Below are 20,800 nucleotides of genomic sequence, written 5' to 3'. Positions count from 1 at the left end.
TCTGTCTCAATAATCTTATTGTAAAAAATGGATTTGAATTGATTTAAGTTTGTGCAGTTGTAAAAAGAAAAATTAGGTCTGGTTTGACAGCCTGCCTTTCTGACATATCTGGACATTTGAATATTCACTACCACATTTAGTTACTGAGATTGGAAACAATCTCACATCATGCACACATGATTGGAAAATCATGACCCAGCATTTTGAAGGAGGTTTGTTGTGTTTCAGATATTTAGTTTGGACTCCTCCCGACTGCTGAAGTGAAACTAAAAGTGTTAGAAAGAAGACTGCATTACTTTAAGGATAAGATTTAAAGAAGTCTAAAAAAAAACAGGCACTGTTAAAAAAATGTATGCTTGTACAAATTTCCTGGGCCAAACATAAACCTAGATCCTGATCTCATGGAGATGCTGAGAATGCTGTTTCTATTAAAGGGTGTGAAATTATAAGCTAGAATGCCGTTAAAATTAATTAAATTACAATATATGTATTTCAGGAGCGTCAATCATTTGTTGTGAAGTGGGGTTATTTAAACTGAAAGTATTTAGTTGCATTGGAGTTTATTTAGGGGTATCAGAACAAACAAGGCTAAATACAAATTAATGCCACACCTTTCACATGTTTTTAGGTAGAGAAATAAAATAAAATATGCATATTTTTCTTCCATATCAGAACTATGCACTACATTTTGTTGGACTACCACTGAAAATCCAATTTTTAATACACTTCATGCAGAAATATGTAACTTTCTCTTTTCTTTTTCTTACATATTTATTGAAACTCTCATTATGTCGTCTCAGTATGGTATGCGACAGATAATATGTGAAAGAAAATTGAGCTCCTTTACTTTTGTCCAGAAACAACCAATCAAAGCCAGAAGGCGGGACTTAGCGCTGTCATTCACAATCGAGTGCAGCGATGCTCATCCTCCCACCTGTGCAGCTAGCATAGCCTGTTTAGAATGCTCAGGCATGGCTGCCGATGAAGGCAGATGAAAGGTAAGTTGTTTCTCAGTGAGAAGCGAGTACATGGAATGATTGACAGGGCTAAGATCCTCCTCCTGGCTCTGATTGGTTGTTTTTGGTTGGGAGCAGTGCATTTGTTTAGGGCATTGCTAGCTCATAGAGCTAGCTCATGAAGATGGATAAGATCAATCTTTTCACAGACGATCTTTTTCATATTACACTGTCACGACATGGTGAGTTTTAAAAAATATGTAAAAAAACCAAACATTTTTTCTTACAAAAGTTACATACTGCAGATTAAGTTTGTTGTTGCAATGTGATAAAAGCAAAAAAGTCCAATGCATGATATTAATCTTCTTTCCCTCTGCCCTGTTCTTGTAATTAGACATCCACATGTCGTCTTCATCTACTGCAGTCTCAGTTGTTCATTTCTCTGGTTTCAGGTGGCCCTATGGGAAAAAGGATGTCACTTTCTAAGGAGAGATTGCTGCCCAGGCCAGCCATGCGGCTACGCAGTAGGAAGTGTGTCCTCCTCTGCAGGATCCTCTGCTGCTCCTGCTTCAGCTCCACATATGATCTGGAGAAGGTATGAAAGATGGAGGTGACGGGGAATGCCATCAGGAGGATGCCACTCAGAATGCTGCTGAGAGCTACCACTTGACCCGGGATGCTCCTTGGCACCATGTCCCCATAACCAACAGTTGTCATAGTGATCACAGCCCACCAATAGGTCGCGGGGATGCTTGTGAACTCCTGTGTGGCAGCCATTTCATTCTCAATCAGGTACAGAAGGGGTGAATACAAAGCAATCGCCACACACAGAAAAAGGAGGAGCAGTCCAAACTCTCGTGTGCAGCGCCTCGCCGTCAGGCCAAGAGTCTGCAGGCCCAGCGAATGGCGAGCCAGCCGCATCACGTAGAGGATGCGCAGCGCTCTGAGGACACGTAGCACCAAGCCCACTTTGTCCAAGTAGCTGCTGCCGGAGCCAAGGCGCTTCTCCCCCTTGGACGAACCGTCCACCAGCAGGGTGATGTAGTAGGGCAGGATGGCCACCACGTCGATGAGGTTCAGAGGCTTTCTGAAGAAGGTCAGCTTGCTGCGGTCCTGAATGAAGCGCAGGGTGAACTCCAAGGAGAACCAGGCCACACATACGGTCTCCACTATGAAGATGTTGTAGCACATCTTGGAACATGTGCCCTGTAAAAAAAATTTAATAAAATAAATTTAAAAAAATTTCACTGTGGCCATCAGCATGTTGCAGTCACTAGAGGGAGCCACATCAGCATGAAACTAAATAGAACAGGATGCATCTGCATAAGCAATGTATTGCTTTTTTTTGTTGATTTATATTTTTGGTATGGTTTTTCCCCTGTTTTCATATATTTTGTATTAATTTATAGTCTTTTCTTAAAATATGTATATCCCCTTCCTTAACTTACCTATGATTGTGTTACAACAGACTCTTTATACAAGTCATTGCTGTTGCTGTGGAGTTCTTTAATACAAACCTGTTCACACTACAGAACAGATTGCTGTCAGATTGCTGACTTTCCGAGTTAGTAATCTGACTTCAGGTATCATTCCAGTTCTTGTCAACTTCTCTGATTAGGAATCAGGAAATCCAACTTCCTATGCACCATTATCATTTCAAACATGCAATAAGGCTCCATTCGCACTGGAGCCGGAAGTGACCCAATTCCGATCCCCCCAAGACAGTCTGAAAAACACAGATCTAATTTTTGATATCCGATACGTACCTGATCTTTTCGGATGTGACCTGAATCTGTACTTTTTTTTTTTTTTTTTCTTTTCCCCCCACCAGGGGGTCCTTTTTGTGGGCTCTAGTGTCCCTTTTATCATAGTAGGCTGACAGGAAAGGGGGAAGGAGAAGGGAGAAGACATGCGGCAAATGTCGTCGGGTCCGGGAATCGAACCCGCGACGGCCGCGTCGAGGACTGAAGGCCTCCAAGCGTGGGGCGCGCTAGCCTCTACGCCACCGGAGCACGCCCCCCTGAATCTGTACTACCAGGTCGCATTCAGCCGACCTGAACGTCATTGATACTCGATAAACGTCACTATTCTGCGCCCTGACACCCGCGACCGTAAGAAAAACAAAAACCATGGTGGACGATAATGAAGATTAAGCTGTTAGTGTGCTGGCACGGGTCGGACAACAACTTACAAATTGTAAGATAAGCTTCACCATTACCATCCACATTTACTTCCGCAAACGCTGCACACGTCTTCTTATTATGGCGGTTGGCGAAAAAACATCTATGGGTTACTGCTATCGCGCCCTCCTCTGCTGCGCGGGACAATTTCAGTTTGTTTGCAGTTCAGACAAGAGATCACACACAAGTAGTATATGTGTCACGACCACGCAAGAAACCCTAACCCCCAAGAAACCGGATTTGGGTCAATTCAGGCTGCAGACTTCACTTACAGAAATCTTGAGAATGACCCAGTCAAGTGTGGGAAGTGACATCAGTGGAACACCTCTAAAAATGTCCATGACATTTTGTGTCGTAACTTTCCCCATCCAATATGGCTTCATTTCAACTGTTTTGCCAAGAGAAACATTTACAGAAACAAGTCCAGTCCTTGAAATACCCCTTGGTTCCACTGGGACCTTAATCAAGGACTAAGAGAGATCTTATTTCAAATACCTGGATTTTTTATAATCGTGTTTTAGACACAAAATAATGTATAATTTGCCTAAATGTCCAAATTAAGTAGGTAAACACAAAACAGGGGTTTGTCCATGTCATGCTGAGTTGAAACGTGTTGAACCATTTGAAGGGAACAGAAAGGTTAAAGTTGTAAATATGCCACAGACTGGGAATGCTTATATCATGATATCATAATGGAAATACTGCAGAATTGCAGGAAATGTTGAGTAAACCCGCTGAAAACTTTCTCTGGCAGACAGGAACCAGAAGCAGTCTGTTACAATCAGATTGTTGCCACTTTTAATTAAGCAGTCTTGCAGAGACATATGAAGAAAAATGAGGCGTGACTACAAGGGAGGCCTGTTGGCTCAAACTAAATTTTTTAACTCAATTACATCCCAAGAATTCTTCTAATTCATTTTCATCAACAGGGATTGGGCTTGGTTTAGAAATGTGTAATAGAGAAGATTTTAACATCATAACATTTCATCATTTTCTGCAGTTTAACACTAAAAAGTTCAAAATTTTGAGTCTGAAAGAAACTTTAATAAACATTTTTAAACTTAATACCTATTTAAAACTGTTTTTATATGCACATAAAAAAAAAAGTTAAGGAAAATTGCACTTTAGACCTGCAATTGATTTTTCAATAATTTTTGTACAAACAGGATTGAGGATAGTTAAAGATTTTGAAGAGCGGAGGGTAAAAAATCTGGATAACTTCCTGAGAATGTATTTTTCAATCATCAAATTCTTTAAAAAATATTCCTTCAATGAAAACTTTTAACATTTTGTAAAAATCCTCACTAAACCTTTGAGGAATGATGAAGAATTTCAGAAACGACTTTTGGAGTAATCCACTGAGATCTCCGGTTTGATCAACTGATCTGTGATCCGTACGACAGCACTGCATCAAAAACCCAACACAACCATCCAGACTAAGTTTTGGGAAACATTGTGAGTCTCTATAATGCAGAGTTAAAATCACAAATGTTCCCAGAGATTCCTGGCCTAAACAAGAAGCCAGAAAGATCTGGGACTGACAATGCCTCCAGCAAAGTTTCTTTACACTTCTATGGTTGTAGCATTAATGCAGAAAAACATGCTAGAGCAACACTTGCTACCTTTGGGATCACATTCTTTCCAAGAACATCTTTTTATTTTCCAATGAGTTAAGGCTGAGGAAGAGGAGCTTATGAAGTTTTCTCAGGAGACGAAGGTGGGGAGAATGTTGACATGTGAAAAGCACTGATGTTATTCCTGCAACTTGCTATATGTTTGTAGGAATAACATGTAAACCACCAGAAAAGTTTCATGGCTTGCTTGTTTTTGTGTTTTCTTTAAAGGGAATGACAAGGTAGCTTGGAAATAGAAGTTTTATTTTTACAGATCAAATACAAAGCTTCTCCTCATAAAGATAAATGTTAAGCAACATGAAGAGAAAATCATTAAGAATTTCTTTATTTTTTCACATTTCTTACTGTTAACAATTTTTTCTGTTTTATCTAAACATTCCTCAACATGAATACTTACTGAAGACTTTTTCAATAACTCAGGCTGGATACCAGACCACTCTTACCTCAGAGTTCAAATTGAATTTTCCTTTTAAGCAATAAAACTGCCGCTCAAAAAAGATAAAAAATTGCCAATACTGATCAGTAATAATCCAGGAAATGCTGCTGGAATACCATTATTAATGATTGTAGCAAAACCTGTTTTCAGTGGTGGACACACTTCCACTAATTCCAATAGTTAAGCTAATTTGTTGTTTTGCATGTTAAAAATGTTTAGCTTCCCCTAAATATATATATTTTTTCTGGATAAATTCTATAGTGCTGTTTTGTAAACTTCCAGTTGAAGTAAATTTGACATCCGTGTTGAAATTTTGATTATTGACCGTGAAGAATTGTTTGATTATCATTTTATTTTGAAGTGGGTCAGGACTGTTTACACAGCAGTTCCACTTATATTTACTCTCCAAATTACAATTATTCTGCAACCAGAATTGCTCAGATGCTTTAATAAAAGCCCCAAAATAAAATGACATTCATGTCCATAAAGGGGGCTATATGTTGTTTTGTTCCTGCGTCTTTGCTGTATTTGTTTAAATAAAACTGCTTTTATATGTGAAATGCTCTTTTACTCACCGCCTCCTCCTCTTCTCTCATAGCTGGCATGGTACTGATGGAGAGGTTGATGGCTGTGATGGTAACAAATAACACTGATAAACAAGCAAAGATCTTCCCTGGCAGGCCGGAGCGAGGCCTCTCCACCATGTCTCTCAGTTTGTTCATGCACCAATTCATTCTGGACTCAGCCATGCGCTCCTTGTGCCCGTTCTCCGAATCCAACAGGTCCTCCAAAAGTTCATCCTCTTCTTCTGCTCTCTCCATGGCTTCAAACTCCTCCACACGCTGCAGCATGCGGCGGCGACAGCACCATTCCAGGCTCTCCTCTGGGACGCCCCAGTAGAGGAGCTCCTCTCTGAACGAGAGAGCGCACATCTCCCTGAGGGAACGCAGCTTACCCGCCCTCAAGAAAGTCAGGATGGTCCTGAAGGCACAGGGGCTGCGGTCAAAGAAGAACTCATTGTGTGCAACGTCGTAGTCATCACAGATGCGCATAATCTCATCAAAGCTGCTGCAGAGGTGCAGCTGGCCCAGGCGGGACAGAGGGAAATCCTCTAAAGTGGTCCAGGGCATCTGGTAGCGCAGGCCACCCACATTAATGATGGCGTGGATCTTCCGGGTGCCAGACAAAGCGGTGTTGTCAGGGACGGTGGTGCGCTCCAGGGCGAGCTGGGCCCTTTTGTAGAAGGCTCCCTTCTGAGCCTCTGCTTCTTGTTGTGGAGGTTGATTAAGGGAAGTATCAGAGGCACAGCTTAGAGCACTGTAGTCATAGTCAGAACCATCACCCGCCAGCAGGGTCATCTTTACTGTCACATCCCTGTGCTCAACCTCCCATCAGCGCAATCTCACCCTCACAGACTGAAAGAGAGAAAATATTTGGTTACTCTGACAATTCTTCTCAAAGTACAACCTATTGTGGGGCATGTTCAGATTCCTCATTTGTTGATGATGAATACTTTAAGTACATCATCAATGAATGGCATTGATTCCTCGATGAATCAATATAGCTGAACAATATATTCAGCTATATTGAGTACTCAGTATAGCTGAATATTATTCATTGGTATTCAAATACCAATAAATAATTATAGCTGAGGTATGTATCTTTTTTACTTATGTGTTGAAACTGTCACTATGTTGTGTCAGTAAAGCACAAGACAGATAATCTGTGAATAAATCAAGCTCTTCTGCCTTTTCCCAGTACTCCCAGTGCTTTCTAGAAACAAACAATCACAGCCAGGAGGAGGGTCTTACCGCTGTCAATGAAGCTTATGTATCCTCACCAGTAGCTTCCTGTAACAGTAAATTGTTTCTCTGCCACTAGCACATCAAGCAGCATGTACACACGTGTAATTGACGGCGCTAAGACACTCCTCCTGGCTCTGATTGGTTCTTTTTAACTAGACAGATTTATGTAAAAAATTTGAAATGTGAAACTTCTGTTTATTGAAAATCAGCACGTCAAATAACAAGAAATCTTTGAGATCATATCACATGATGCAGATTTTGTTTTTATTGCCAGAAACCAATAGACTGTTTGCTTTTTCAGTCAAATGGATGATGAATGAATGCATCAACAGGTCAGAACGAAGGCCAAGCCTCACTGAGAAAAAAAAGCTAGAAACTTTCTCACCAAGGCCAACTCAAAGCTCAGTTATTACACATAGTGCAACCAGATTAGATCAGGTTGCTAGGGTAACCAATCTAGGTAAGAAACTCAGACCCACCTCTCCCCAGTGACACTGTAAACAATCTTTTGGAAATTCAACTGGATTTCCTCCAATGTGTTTTGGTTTTTCCTGGTTTCTCCTCGCATTTGGATGCAACTGGTAAACTTACAAAGGGAGGCAGCCAGGATGTCAAACACCTGAGATTACAACTTCATCACCTTGACCCAAACAAGCCATGCAAAAAGCAAATTTCAGCTCACAGCTGAAGGTTAGTATGAAGATGATCTGGTAAGTCAAGAACTCGCCATTGTGGCTCAGCTTCCTCTTTACCAGAATACACCAGTGCAGTTCCCTCATTTATGTATAAAAGAATTAAATAACAATGCTGTTAAACTATTACACTTTTAGTCTTTTCATACCCAACCTTTTCATAAATTAAAAAGAATACTTCCCACTCAAAACCAGTTTTCAACACCAATGTAGTAAATTAATCTGATTGATAGTCCAATTAATAGATAGATAGATAGATGGATAGATAGATAGATATAATAAGATGTCAGAATTATATAGAATTATATAGAATACGGACTTTGTTAATTTATTTAAAGTTTGATTAAACTCCTGAAAGGGGGATAAATGCACTTAAGACCAAACCTTTAGAAACACAGCCGTGGTGTATAACCAGGGACGTTATGTTTTTTTCCTTGCTCAAACTGTAATAATAATCAGTATTCGGTTTATTTTTTAATAGTGTTTCTTTATTTGCCATGGTAGACTGACACAGTTTTGTTGTGTTAATGGCAGATTTACATGCAGGAGTTATTATTTTTACTGAAGACTGGAAGTCAAGGATAAGAAGTTAAACTATATGGAAATATTAAGATTTCTGACCTTTTGCAGGCAGCAAAATTATTCAAATTGCTTCTGTTTTTGGATGCAATCAGAAAAAAATAAAATTGTGCATGTAAATTGTGCATGGACTGTGATTTGATGATGTGCAAATAGGTTGAGTTGAGAATGAGTTTGAGAAACTGTGCACCACATAAAAACTTCGCATATTAGAAAGAACAACATGACAAGCAATAATTTTTTTCCAGTTATGCTGAAAACTAACAATACAAATGAAACAAAAAACAGAAAAGTATATTCAATCAAAGAAACCTGAAAGTGTGTTAGTCTGAAAATATTTGTACATTTAACAGCAATTCAGGTCTACTGTGACAAAGATTATCCAAGTAAGCAGCTAATTCTTTTTAAAAAAAGGATTATTCCTTCAAGTTATTGCAGGATATAACATGATCAAGAGTTTAAAATACTTTTTGCAGCGCTCTCTGAATGTCAGCAGATTCTTCAAACAGGCTAACAAGTGGCACTGAAAACATCCCTTCAAGTCTTTCTCACCATCTGAAGCAGGAAATATGACATTTATGAATCATTAAACACGGTCACTGACAGATACAGCAGGCATCGAGAGTTAACGGTTTCATCCCCCTGCAGTGTGCATAAACATCTGTTACTCACTGCTGCCTGGGAATTATAAATAATGATGTTCCTCTGAGGGTTAGATAATTCACTGATTTAACTATTTTCTGTATGCTACAAGGAAACTATATTTACCAAATCCCCTGAGTAGCCTGTTTAATTTTTTAGGTGTTGAGCTGAGAGACTCAATATTTAACTCAATATTTTAACGCTTTTTCTTCTTTAGAGGTAAGAGAACTTAAGAAGGAAAAGGGAAGAAAAAAGAGCATTTTTTTTACTGTGCATAATCGTTTTAAGAAGGAACTCCTGGCCCAATGTACACACTAATTGAATCAATTACAGTAATTTAGGGGGAGGCAGGTTAGTCTGTCAGAGATTAAACTGTCAATGCTGCAATGCCAGTTTGGGTTTAGGAGGAAGGTCTTAGTTTCTAAAATGGGGAAGTGGGTGTGTCGACAGAGTGGTTATTAGGCACCTGCACTGTCAGCTTTTGTTTGCCATACTGATTACAGCCAGCAGGATCTTCCACCCACGAAACCAGATGTTGTTCACTGAGCTCTTCTCTGCTTCATTTGAATTTTTACACTGAGAGTGAATTCTTGCTGCTAAATGAGAATCTGAAGAAGAAAGAAAAACATAATACTACCATCTGTTTGTCTATAAATTGTTTGATGTGGAAAATCTTGATGGGAGCAAATACCAGCACAACTTTTTCATGTTTTCTAACATTAAAACCACAAATATGAACATTTTGTAATAAAGATTCTTGTGCTAGACCAACACAAAGTTGTGCATAATAGTAAAGGAGAAGGCAAAATGTTTTGAGCATCATTCTGCAAATTTCTTACAATAGTTTTCTGGAGATTTGGCACATCCACCTGGTAAAATATGTGTAACTGATTATGGTTTCCAGGCCACAATTCTCTCTCTCTCTCTCTCTCTTTCTTTCACACACACACACACACACACGCACACACACACACATGCACACACACCCACACTGAAAAAAAACAGGATGGCGCTAACAGTAATAATAAAAAATGGAGCTGATTTATTACACATCATGAAAAGAAGTAAGTTTAACATGACAACTTATTAGACTTACGGTAATATATTTACTTGGGTGAACTTAATTTGATTACTTGTAACAAATAAAGTTAGTTCACCTGTTTTAATTTTTTTTTAGTGCTTGTTTTTAGCTCTACTTACAGATTTTTAGCCACCGTAGATTTTGGATCAGATTTATTCCAGCAGTATGCTTATCACATTTTTCATTTGAAAGATGTATTTGTGGACTAATTTTAACTTCCTGACATCTTGAGATGTTGTTTCAACATTTCCAAGTAATGTTTTTTTCTTATCAAATGTAGTTTTGAACTACTGTACCAGTCTATCCTGCAATAAAATGTCCATTATGATTGTCTCAAACCCATACTTAACAGTTGGGATGGTCGGTGTTACAACTTTCCCTTTTCCCCAAAAATCTTTTATGTTCATTACGATCAAACACTTAAGTTGTGGTATCATGAGTCAATTTCACATGGGCTTTTGTGTCAAACTACAAAGTATGATGTGATTCTGAGGACTGGGTTCTTCCTCAGCTCATGACAGTTTGAGGTTTTGTTTTCTAACATGGATGAGGATTGTTCCTCACCAGCTTCAGACAACATCTTCACCACATGCTCTAAAAATGTTTCTGCTGTTTGTTGGTAGAACTTATCATAAAAAAATTAAGTTCTCTACATGAACACATTTTAGTGAGTCGGCTAATTATTTTTGAAAGATCAATTCTCCACAATAATAATAGAAAAATACCTCCTTAAATGTTTGAGTACCAGTATTTTGAATACACCGAACTGTAGTACTTGAAAGATTTACCAACATATTTGATGTGTATTGATGATTTTGATGAGGCACTTAACAAAAAGTAATTTTTGTTACACGTTTCTCAATTGGTGACTCTGTTGTTTTTGTGACTTTTTATTTTTGTGTTTTTAGGACTTTTTATGGACATTGAACTTCCTTGTTGATGAAATGTGCTGCACAAATAAACTTGATTGATTGATTGATTGATTGATTGATTGATTGATTGATTGATTGATTGATTGAGAAAACGCTTTTACTTTGAACAGTGCTCATTGTTGAATACAAATGAATGCACCACTTTTTCGATTTTATGTGTTTTATGCTGTCCTTTTGGTTTTGTATCAATCCATCCATCCATCCATCCATTTTCTTTACACCCTTCTTCCCTAAATGGGGTCAGGAGGGTTGCTGGTTCCTCTCCAGCTGCGTCCCGGGCGAGAGGCGGGGTACACCCTGGACAGGTCGCCAGTCTTTTGTATCAATCTATCACATAAAATCCAAACTTTTCTAAATTTCCATGTGTTTTCACAAACTAACTTATTTCATCAGTGCATGAAATCCATGGGATTATCACCATATTTTTTATTATTTTCTTTGCAAATACAGATTATAAAATCAGCCAATTTTTGCAGTTGGAAAAAAAATAAACTCCAGAAATAAAACTATGTAAATTCTTTCTTTTTTCACATTTCTCACACTCCCTGCTTTTGTGTGGAAGAGGTCATTCATACACCTACAACCCACCGCTATAGAGTAGATGTGATGGAGTCTATTTCAGCTTCCCCCCCAACTGGATTAAATCACACTTAACCCCCCGAGGCCTGCTTGATCTCTCACTTTGTCTTTAAAGTGATTGTGCTTTTGTTTCTTCACAGACGCAGAAACGATTTCTAAACTCTTTTCTCTGCACCGCCGCGGCTCTGATGCATCCTCAGGAGGGGGCGACGGAGTCTCTCTTTCTCTCTCTCTCGGATGGAGAGATGAAGGCTGTTCTCCCCACCAGATCGGCTGAGGTCTGGCCTCTTTCGGTGCCAGCGTTATCGCAGCTAAGCCACAGGGCATGTTCTCCAGATTGCCTGGTGAGTCACCGGCCTGTGAGTCTCTGCCTCCTGACTGAACCGCGTTTCCCACAATTCCATCCACAGCAGAATTTGAGGAGCGTCCATATCTGCTGAGGGGCGAGATAATGTTAACTGCCGCTGTTAAATTAAAAGAAAAACTGTGAATCTAGAAGCTAAAAAATAGTTGAGATTGTATCAGACTTGTGTTTATAGAAAGAACATATGTTGAGTGGCAACATGTTCTCCTGAGAGACCTTTATTGCTTTATTAGTTGCATCTATTTGTAGTTCTTGTCTGCATACAGTATTGAAGGAAGCGTTATGTGAGACAGATTTGATCAATCTGTCTCTGAATCAGGGATTTGCAATTCAGCTTGACTCATTCTGTGAATTACAGACACATGGTAAATTCATGAGTAACAGACTTTTTGTCAGTGTTTCTGGACACACAAAACTCCCACTAGCCTGAGCTGTTCAGACTGAAAAGTATTGTGTTATTTTCTTCCATTTTGTTTGCTTGAAACCACAAGGTACTGAGGTGTTCTTCCGAATGACAGATGTCACCTGACAATTGAGATCTATCATGTTCTTGAAGACCATTTCGCTTGCACAATGCCCATTTTTACAACAACCAATTCTCCCTATTCCTTTAATAGCTCACTGTTTTCTAATGGACCGTAAAAGCCTGGTGCTTCCAGAAATGTACCACAAAAGCTGCCAAGACCTGGCCGTCTCATTCTTCCTTTGTCTCCGTCTAAAATCTGGTTAAACACTGAAACAGTCAGGCACGCCAGAGGCAAATCTGAACCAGAGACCTTTTCTTACAGTAATTCCTATAGGAATAGTTGTAAACAGTAGGAAGTGGGTGGTATTAATGCAAACAGAAAACCCTGGAAGGAGTGCAAGCTTTGGGGTTATAATCTTCTCCACAAGTCTGTGGTCCACTGCTGTGGGTTGCTCTTTGCTTCTCAGGAGATAATGTTTTTCAGTAATGATCTATGTTAGCACTAATGGCTGTTCTTCTCTATATTTCTTTCTATTATACACTTAGTTTCAGCACCACAAATGTTAAAGGATCTTAAAGGACAAATTTCCTCATATTTTAGATATAAAAGCATAAAAGTCTTGGAAAATATAAATGAATAATCTAGCCTGGCCTTTTGTGTCATACCAACTAAAACAGAAAAGTCTGTATGACGACATATTGTTTGAAGCCTCATTTTCTGGAGATCTTTTACATTAAACATGTCATACATTGTTTTCTTAACAAAATCACATTGTTGATACACTAAAAAGTAGATGTAATGATTTACTGCAGCAGTCATCAGTACTGGAAACATGTCGGAGTGCCGTCGAAAAAATGAAGAGGAATTTCTCCTAATTTTCAAAAATTATATTTCTGCTGGAAACACTTTTAATCCAAGACTATAAAACAACTGAAATCTTGGATTAAAGTGAAGGAATAACTTAAAACCTGAGGTACGAGGATACAATAAACCTCATGGCAACTCTACAACCGAAGCTCAAGCATCTTCAACTGCTGGACCAAGAAGGCAACTGCAATGTTGTTTGTGAGCATAAATCAACTAGTAAATGTTTTCTTTTGATAATTATTAGTAGTAGACACCTTATTTTCTCTTCAACACTAAGTATTTTCTCTCCACTTCCATTCACCTTATCAATTGCATTATCTTAAAATATTACTATTATTTTTAATTTTTTTTGGTTGAGAAGACTTATACACTGAGTGATGTGACAAACATTGTATTAGGAATAATATCTCGATTGCTACACTGTACTAGCACATTTAAAGACTCTATTAAAAAAACTGATAACATGAAGAAAGGTGAAGCTTGCACAATCAGAATCAGAACTTAGAAAGCAACAAAACTACAATGTTGTACAGAACAGAACCAGAAATGGACCAATCTGCCTAAAGAAACTTTTCAGTTTCAAATAAAAGTTTTTGTCTCAATTGGACATTTCTCTCTGAGATAAATTCCAAGCCTGGATTCTCCATAAAACTTTGAAATCCCACCAGGATGCCGGTTTGTTAAGTCTCCAAGCTACAATACTTAGAAAAATCTCCAGACTTCCTGTGCATATAAATCCTGACATCATGAACTCAAATTCAAACCACAGCATTTGCCATCATTATTTTTGCCGTGGGAGGACATTTTGTGCATCAATGTCTCTTCCAGCATTCGAAACATAACATCATCCCTCTGCTGCCAAATTCTGGCAATCTACTGGATCAATTTGCATATTTCTCACTTTCAGTCATTGAAATTAATATAACAACAGAGACTTAGGCTTACACACATTTGATCAGGGAAGGAAGTAAAAAATTTATCTGTTATTCAAAAACAAGACAAAAAAACTTTTTAATTGGATGTGACTGTTTAGAGAAAAGAGCCAGCAGAAATATCACACCTCCATCACTTTGTTTCTGCAGTTTGTCTGCCAGCTCTGTCTGTCCTTGCTCCAACAAATCCAAACATTTCAGCACTGCTGCTCCATATTATCCCCTGTCTGAAAAAACATTGCAGCAACATCCTAACTTTACATCAATACCTCAGATTTAGCCGATAACCATATTACTTTTTTTTTTTTCCATCCCAGGCATTTTTCTTTCCTGAGTGGATGATTGCACACTCTCACTGTTTGTGAGTGCTCATCTAACTAGATTATATAAAGATTGCATAACATTAAGTTCTCTGTATTGACTGTGTGCATCATTTTTCATCTTTTTGATGTCTTTTTATCCTGTGAGGGCAGCAGTCATGCGACCACCTAACTGCCTCAGGGCTATGTGAACAAGTTTTTTTGTCGAGGAGACGTTGATAAATGTCTCGGAGGATCGGCTTGGGCGCATCCTCCTGCAGCGGAAACCCTACCCTGTCTGCCAGGTTTGAAAGGATCTTCGCTCGGTCTCTGTGGGCTGAATTGACCCGGGCAATGGTTGATTCCAGACTGATTTGAAAAAAAAAAAAAAAAAAAAAAAGAAAAAAACTTTTAACACTAAAACACAGAGAGTGAAAAAGTGCTCTGGTTGATGAGATGGAATGAATGGAGCTGACAAACAGCCACAGGGCTTTCCTTTGAGCAGCAGTGATGGATGTGAAGTCAAATTGAAGAAGATCAAGAAGTGGAGTAAAACACTCATCCTATCCTGGTTTGATGCTAAGCATTAAAATAAAAACTGACAAAATATTTTGCATGTCTCAACATTTTCACACAAATATTAATATTAATCCACCACAGTCTGTATATAAGTGAAGATAGAGCTGAAGTCTACTAGATTTACATTCATTCATGCATTTTAACTCACTTTGAACCTCAACCTCCACACATATCAACACATCAGGTAAAAAGTTCTTTTCTTTTTTAAATTAACCTTTTATCGCAGTAACACAATCTCCGATTGAAAAATGTTGAATGCAGGTATTTAACTGTAAAACTGCTTTTAATAAACATATAAACTAAAAATATAAACTGCAAAGTTTTAAGCAATCTTGCTGCTGTAGAATCACATTACAGCCCTTTGTCTTTTTCTACAACATTTCACTAATTGGGGCATCCAGAGAGAGGGATCTTTGACCGTTCCTCTTTAGACTGTACCTCCAGACAATCCAAATTTACACATTATGTGATTACATTAAGAGGAACAAACCCACAGCATCACAGATCCTCTAACTTGGTGGTTATGAAGTGCTTTTCTAATTGGTTTTTCATTTTTTTCCATATCAACCTGAAGTGTTTGATGCAAAGAAGCTAAATTTTTGTTTCATTTGATTGATTGTTGGAGAGAAAAGATAACATGTTGGCAGGCAGATGGCATCTGCTGGTTGTTATGAGACTTGAGACCAACCAATTAGCTGGTAGTTTATTTTCCTGACTTTTTAAAACCAGCACCTGATTTGAAAGCCATGTTCTCTTGTCATCCTCATTTTGAAGCGTTGCTGAAATAAAAGGGGTTTTGTGTCATTTAATATTTAAAACATCAGGTGATGCAAGTCAGAAATCACTAGCTAAACTAGTTCTTAAGACATTCTGATTCACCTAAAAAAGAATAGCAGAAATTAAAAAAATGCTTCAGTTACATGTATTTTTGAGGAATTAATAAGTGCATTTTGCTAAAAATAAAACAGAATAAGTGAAAACGTTTATTTAAAGAAATGTTAGATTATTATAAATTGTTCAGGTGTTTTACACCTTTGAACCAGGAATCCCAATGAGTGCAGAGGACGCTGAACATTACATTAAAATGGCACCTAAGAACAGCATACTTTAATTACTTTATGGTTTCCTTTTGGTGGAAGAGAATCAGACAGACTCTATTAGAGCAGGAAAAAAGTCATTAGTTCATCTCATTATGGTCACAATTACCTGAAGGAAGGAGAGCCTTTGATGTATTACATATCATATATCACTGACCCCAAAGACTCGGGCCGTGCATCAGAGCTGCGGACATATAATCACATTACATGCCATAATCTACCATCATCTTAAAAGTGAGAGCATGGTCTGTGCTTGGAAATGATGGATGGACTCGAAACATCGGCCAGGTTTTGCTGTTTGAGGACTCAGTGCTGTGAAAGTTTCTCCCTCATCAATTCTCATTCAAAAAATAATTAGATTTTGAGGAGTGAATGTGATATCAAATGACCATCCAGACAATGATGCAGAGTATCTAGTGTCCAAGCCGGACTCTGTCTCTCAGATATTAGCAAATGTTTACAGATCATAACACTCTGCAATGTGGCCACAGCCTTGTTACCATGGTGTACATGCAGAGTATCCAGCATGCAAATCACTGTAATCTGTGAAAGACAAATAATGCCTTTTCTGAATCAGAAGCTCACTTCGCAGGAAACGTTTGCTCTGCTCCGTGTTTCTCCTGCAGCACCGCACCAGTTGGTGTCAAAAAATGGGGAAAATTTCTGCACATCGTCCCTGGAGCTCTCAGGTAACAAGTGCTCTCTTTTCCCTCATCCAGATAGCTGTGGAAATATCCACGCTGCAGTGTGATTTTTAAGTTGTGACAAAACTCCTCCAAGGACAAAGTTCCTTAAAAGAAACTGCATTATGAAAAATAAAGTTTAAAAACCATAGTTACTTTATCTTTTAGTGAAAAGATACTTACTTTGCTCTTGTATCCTTGCTCAAGAAACATGAAGATGAAGAATTGTGTTTCCTTCTTGCTTCAACTCTGCTCCATCTCAACACAGGCGCTGGAGCTTGTGGAGTACGAAGAGGCTGTTTGATGATCAGGAGCAACAGGCTGCCTCCCTCGTTCCCTCCCTCGTTCGCTCCCTCACCCCTTCTCCTTCTCCCTTGTCTCTCGCTCTTTTCTCTGAACTCCTTCCTCACCCTGCTCCCTCCCTCTCTCCATGCTTCCTTCTCTATCTGCTGACATCAGAAGTGGGATGTGCCAGTTTGCCAAAAGCTTTTGAGAGAATTCCATGGCAACCGCATATCTTGTTCTTCCTGTTCACCTTTAAATGGGAATAATCTGCATCTGTTGCTGGTAAATTCACGTGAAGGTTTATGTTTGTCAAGTGGGTTACTCGACTGAAGGCGAGGGAGGAAGAGGAGGAGGGAAAGGCTGCTGTGGGGTGCCTGAGACTCAGCAGGGTGTCCAAATTTAGAGAAGTGGTGGGAAATGCTATCATGAGGTACAATGATGGTGATGATGAAGAGGAAATGTTCTACAATGCTACAAATGTTAATATCTATTTTTTATGTTCCTAATGTTCACAAATTACATGAATATGTGTGAATTTTATTTATAGTCTGTACAGAAAGTATGAAAAGCAACAACAAAAAAAACCCTCAACATGTTTTGTAAAGTATGTTATTTCTTTCTGAATTGAAAATGGACACACATCTGCACATGGCAGGTCAATTTCAACAAATTATTTTCACATCAGTTCAGTAATGACCCAAAATGGTGCAGTGAAAAGACCTAAATTTGCACAATTTTTCATTTTCTTTTTTTTTCTTTCTAAAAACTGTTGGCGCAGTCTCCCTCCCCTGTCAGCTGCTTATGGCCGTTTTCACAAAGAGACATGAAGGGAAGGAAAGGTCAAGAGCAGTTCCTGTGCGGGGTTGTTGAGATTCGGAACAGAGCCGCTGTTTGCTGGGTGACTCAAGGGAACTGATGATTGTGATAATACTCACAAAAGAAAGGAGCTCCATCATTATAACATTAGGCTGCAAAAATAGAACAGGAACCTTGAGGTGAAAAAAAAAAATCACAAAAACTTTACTTGGGTTCTCAGACACTGCTGTTATATCAAGGTGAATGAAATATATGGACATGATGTGTAAACTGTAACACAGAACTAAATGATTATCATATTTATTCGTGTTCTCATTCAAAGCTGCATGTTTGGATTGACAGCTTAACATGGAAAAGCTGATAAAATACAGAGTTTTTGACATTTCTGCTCATCCTCCCCTGATGAGACTGCATGGATAAGCAGGTTGGATGGATGAATCCGTCCAGAATGTTACAGTCTGAAACGGTCTGAGCTGCTCTTTAACCTACAGCCAGGACCTTTTTCCTGACTTCCTCCTCCTCTCCACTCAAATCACTAGATAAACCTCAATTGTATGAGCTCACATTCAGGCTGGAGACATTGCGATCAATACTTTCTTTTTTCAGTTGCGTTATGCAGTGATGCATGAGGTCGACGTCCCAGGGATGACAACATCATGACTCCTCTCCAATTTTTATTTTTTATTTTTGTTGTCAGATTTGGAGTTTGGGATAGAAAATGAATGTTATGTTCACAATCTGTTCAGACTCCATGCAGAAAGACTGCAGACCAGGATTCAAACCAAAGAACTTCCTGCTGCAAGGCGACAGACCTACCAACTGCATTTGAGCAGTCCTCAGATTTTGCAATATCTGGGATTTTTTGTGTCTTATTGGCATAAACCTATCATATGATTGTTTATATTTTTCTTTATTTCCAAAAAAGAGACACCTTACAAGACAAAGAGGTCCGTTTGTTACAAGGTATAATACTCAGTTGATCTTGTTAATAATACTCAGTTGATCTTGTTAATATTAGATCTAATTGTTTTGATTATTTGCATTAATTTAGTTTGGCTTGGCTTGTGCAAGGAATGTAGTCGGGTCCTTTGTCTGGAAGAGGGGTGTGTTGGCGCCATAATCAAGCGTCCACTAGGGGCACTAGTGCGCTCTTCTCTATGCTCAATACAAGAGTAAGTGAAAGCGCGCTGATTTCATCGTGGTCATTTCTTCTCTTACATTTATCCTTTTATAAGGTAGGAAATGGGATTTAACTCTCAGGAGAATGACATGTGGATGAATATTAACCCTGTACGTGTGAATTTGTATGTATTTAGTTTATATTGCTTTAATGTGATGTGCAAAGAATGTTTGGCTACCTAACTTAGCTCTGTTGTTAACGGTAGAAGGCCTCCGGTTCCATTCGGCATCCAGTAGTTTGATTTGTTTAAATTGGAATAATAACTTGTGATTTTTGTAAAGCAAGCAATATATTATTTTTCATAATTTCGGTTGGAAATATTTCTATTTTTTTTTAATTATTAATTTAGTTCTGACTGTGTCATAAAAACATCAGTTAAATAAGTCAGAGTGAAATGTTTAAATACTGTTAAATAACTGTAATGTGAAATCCTTGATTTTGTCTAAAAAATGTTATAAATGACATGTAGTTAGGTTGAGAATCGTAAGAAAAGAGATTTCTATGTTCTTCTTCTCTATGCTCAATACAAGAGTAAGTGAAAGCGCGCTGATTTCATCGTGGTCATTTCTTCTCTTACATTTATCCTTTTATAAGGCTAACATTTTGGAGGCACCGCTGGGATCCGTTTGGCAGAGGACCATTCCCAAAATTCCTGTGGAACCCTCCTGCTGATCATCCCAAAACAACCCAGATTGCAGAAAACACCGTGGAGGTCTTAAGCCAGCAGTTGACAGTTTGTATCCTGAAGTGTGCACTGACCACTAGAGATCAACACCAGTCAATTGAAGGCAGTTCGGCCCCATCCTGTTGTTTCTGAAATCCCAAAACAAAACAAAAAAATTATGGAGTCGGATTTGGAAAATCTTCAGCTGGAGATAAAAGGAGCATTGTTTAACTTGACAGTTGAGCAGCTGATTGAAGTATGCATCATACTGAAACTCTCAGCACCTGGAAGAGAACCTTTGACTAGTAAAACACGCAGTCAACTAATTTCATATATCATCAAATATCTTGAGCGGGAGGAACTGGCTAGCCTTGAAGATGAAGGCATGTCAGAATATCTCGGCATCTGGGACACAATAAATAAAGTAAAGTCTGTTGAACAGTCACCTAGAGTAGAAACTCAATCTGATGACCAGGAAAGGCTGCAAAAAGAAATAGAGGCACTAAGATTGTCACTACATCAGAAAGAAAAAGAGGCCCAGGGTGTAATGGACAGAAAAAGACTCTCACAGATAAACGTGACTCCAACATTTTCAGAAAATTCAATGTGGCGCAAAGATTTCAAGATTCTTGGACAGATCGGAGAACCAGGTCAGAAGGATCGACTGACCTTCTCTAGCCTGGCAAGACAAATTGAAAGTGGGTTGACCAAAGGCTATTCAGAGACAGATATTATTGATGCGGTGATTCGTGCTATAACACGTTCATATCACAGAAAGCCACTTTTTCCTGAATTTAAGTCAGATCAATAAACAAATTCAAGTGTGATTCACACAAAAATAGTGCAACAACTCTAATTAATTTTTTTCTTTGTTTATATTATAATATGCTTATATATTTATTGATATTATCTGGTTTTATGGTCGTTTATTTATCCGTTTCAGGACTTGTTAGTGTCTGAAAACAATTATAATGAGCTGGAAAAATAACGTTTTCTTATGACTTCTCTTTGACAGGCAAGCTAAGATAAGAGTGCACACAAACAAAAAGTC

The 20,800-nt window shown here is 38.5% G+C and overlaps 1 protein-coding gene across 1 annotated transcript; it reads right to left on the bottom strand.

The window, feature by feature from the left end:
* Positions 1 to 985: 985 nt before the first annotated feature.
* kcng1 (potassium voltage-gated channel, subfamily G, member 1) lies at positions 986 to 17,121 on the bottom strand. The gene is made up of 3 exons (XM_044121853.1): positions 16,988 to 17,121; positions 5,782 to 6,621; positions 986 to 2,162 (listed from the first exon to the last, which is right to left on the bottom strand). Exons 2-3 carry the CDS (start codon positions 6,562 to 6,564, stop codon positions 1,383 to 1,385), a joined length of 1,563 nt encoding a protein of 520 aa, XP_043977788.1. The 5' UTR covers positions 6,565 to 6,621; positions 16,988 to 17,121; the 3' UTR covers positions 986 to 1,382.
* Between the last annotated feature and the right edge of the window lie 3,679 nt (positions 17,122 to 20,800).

This window comes from Gambusia affinis, linkage group LG01 (genome assembly GCF_019740435.1).
Source record: "Gambusia affinis linkage group LG01, SWU_Gaff_1.0, whole genome shotgun sequence".
Classification (NCBI taxonomy): domain Eukaryota; kingdom Metazoa; phylum Chordata; class Actinopteri; order Cyprinodontiformes; family Poeciliidae; genus Gambusia; species Gambusia affinis.
This window is presented reverse-complemented; position numbering and strand designations above follow the sequence as displayed.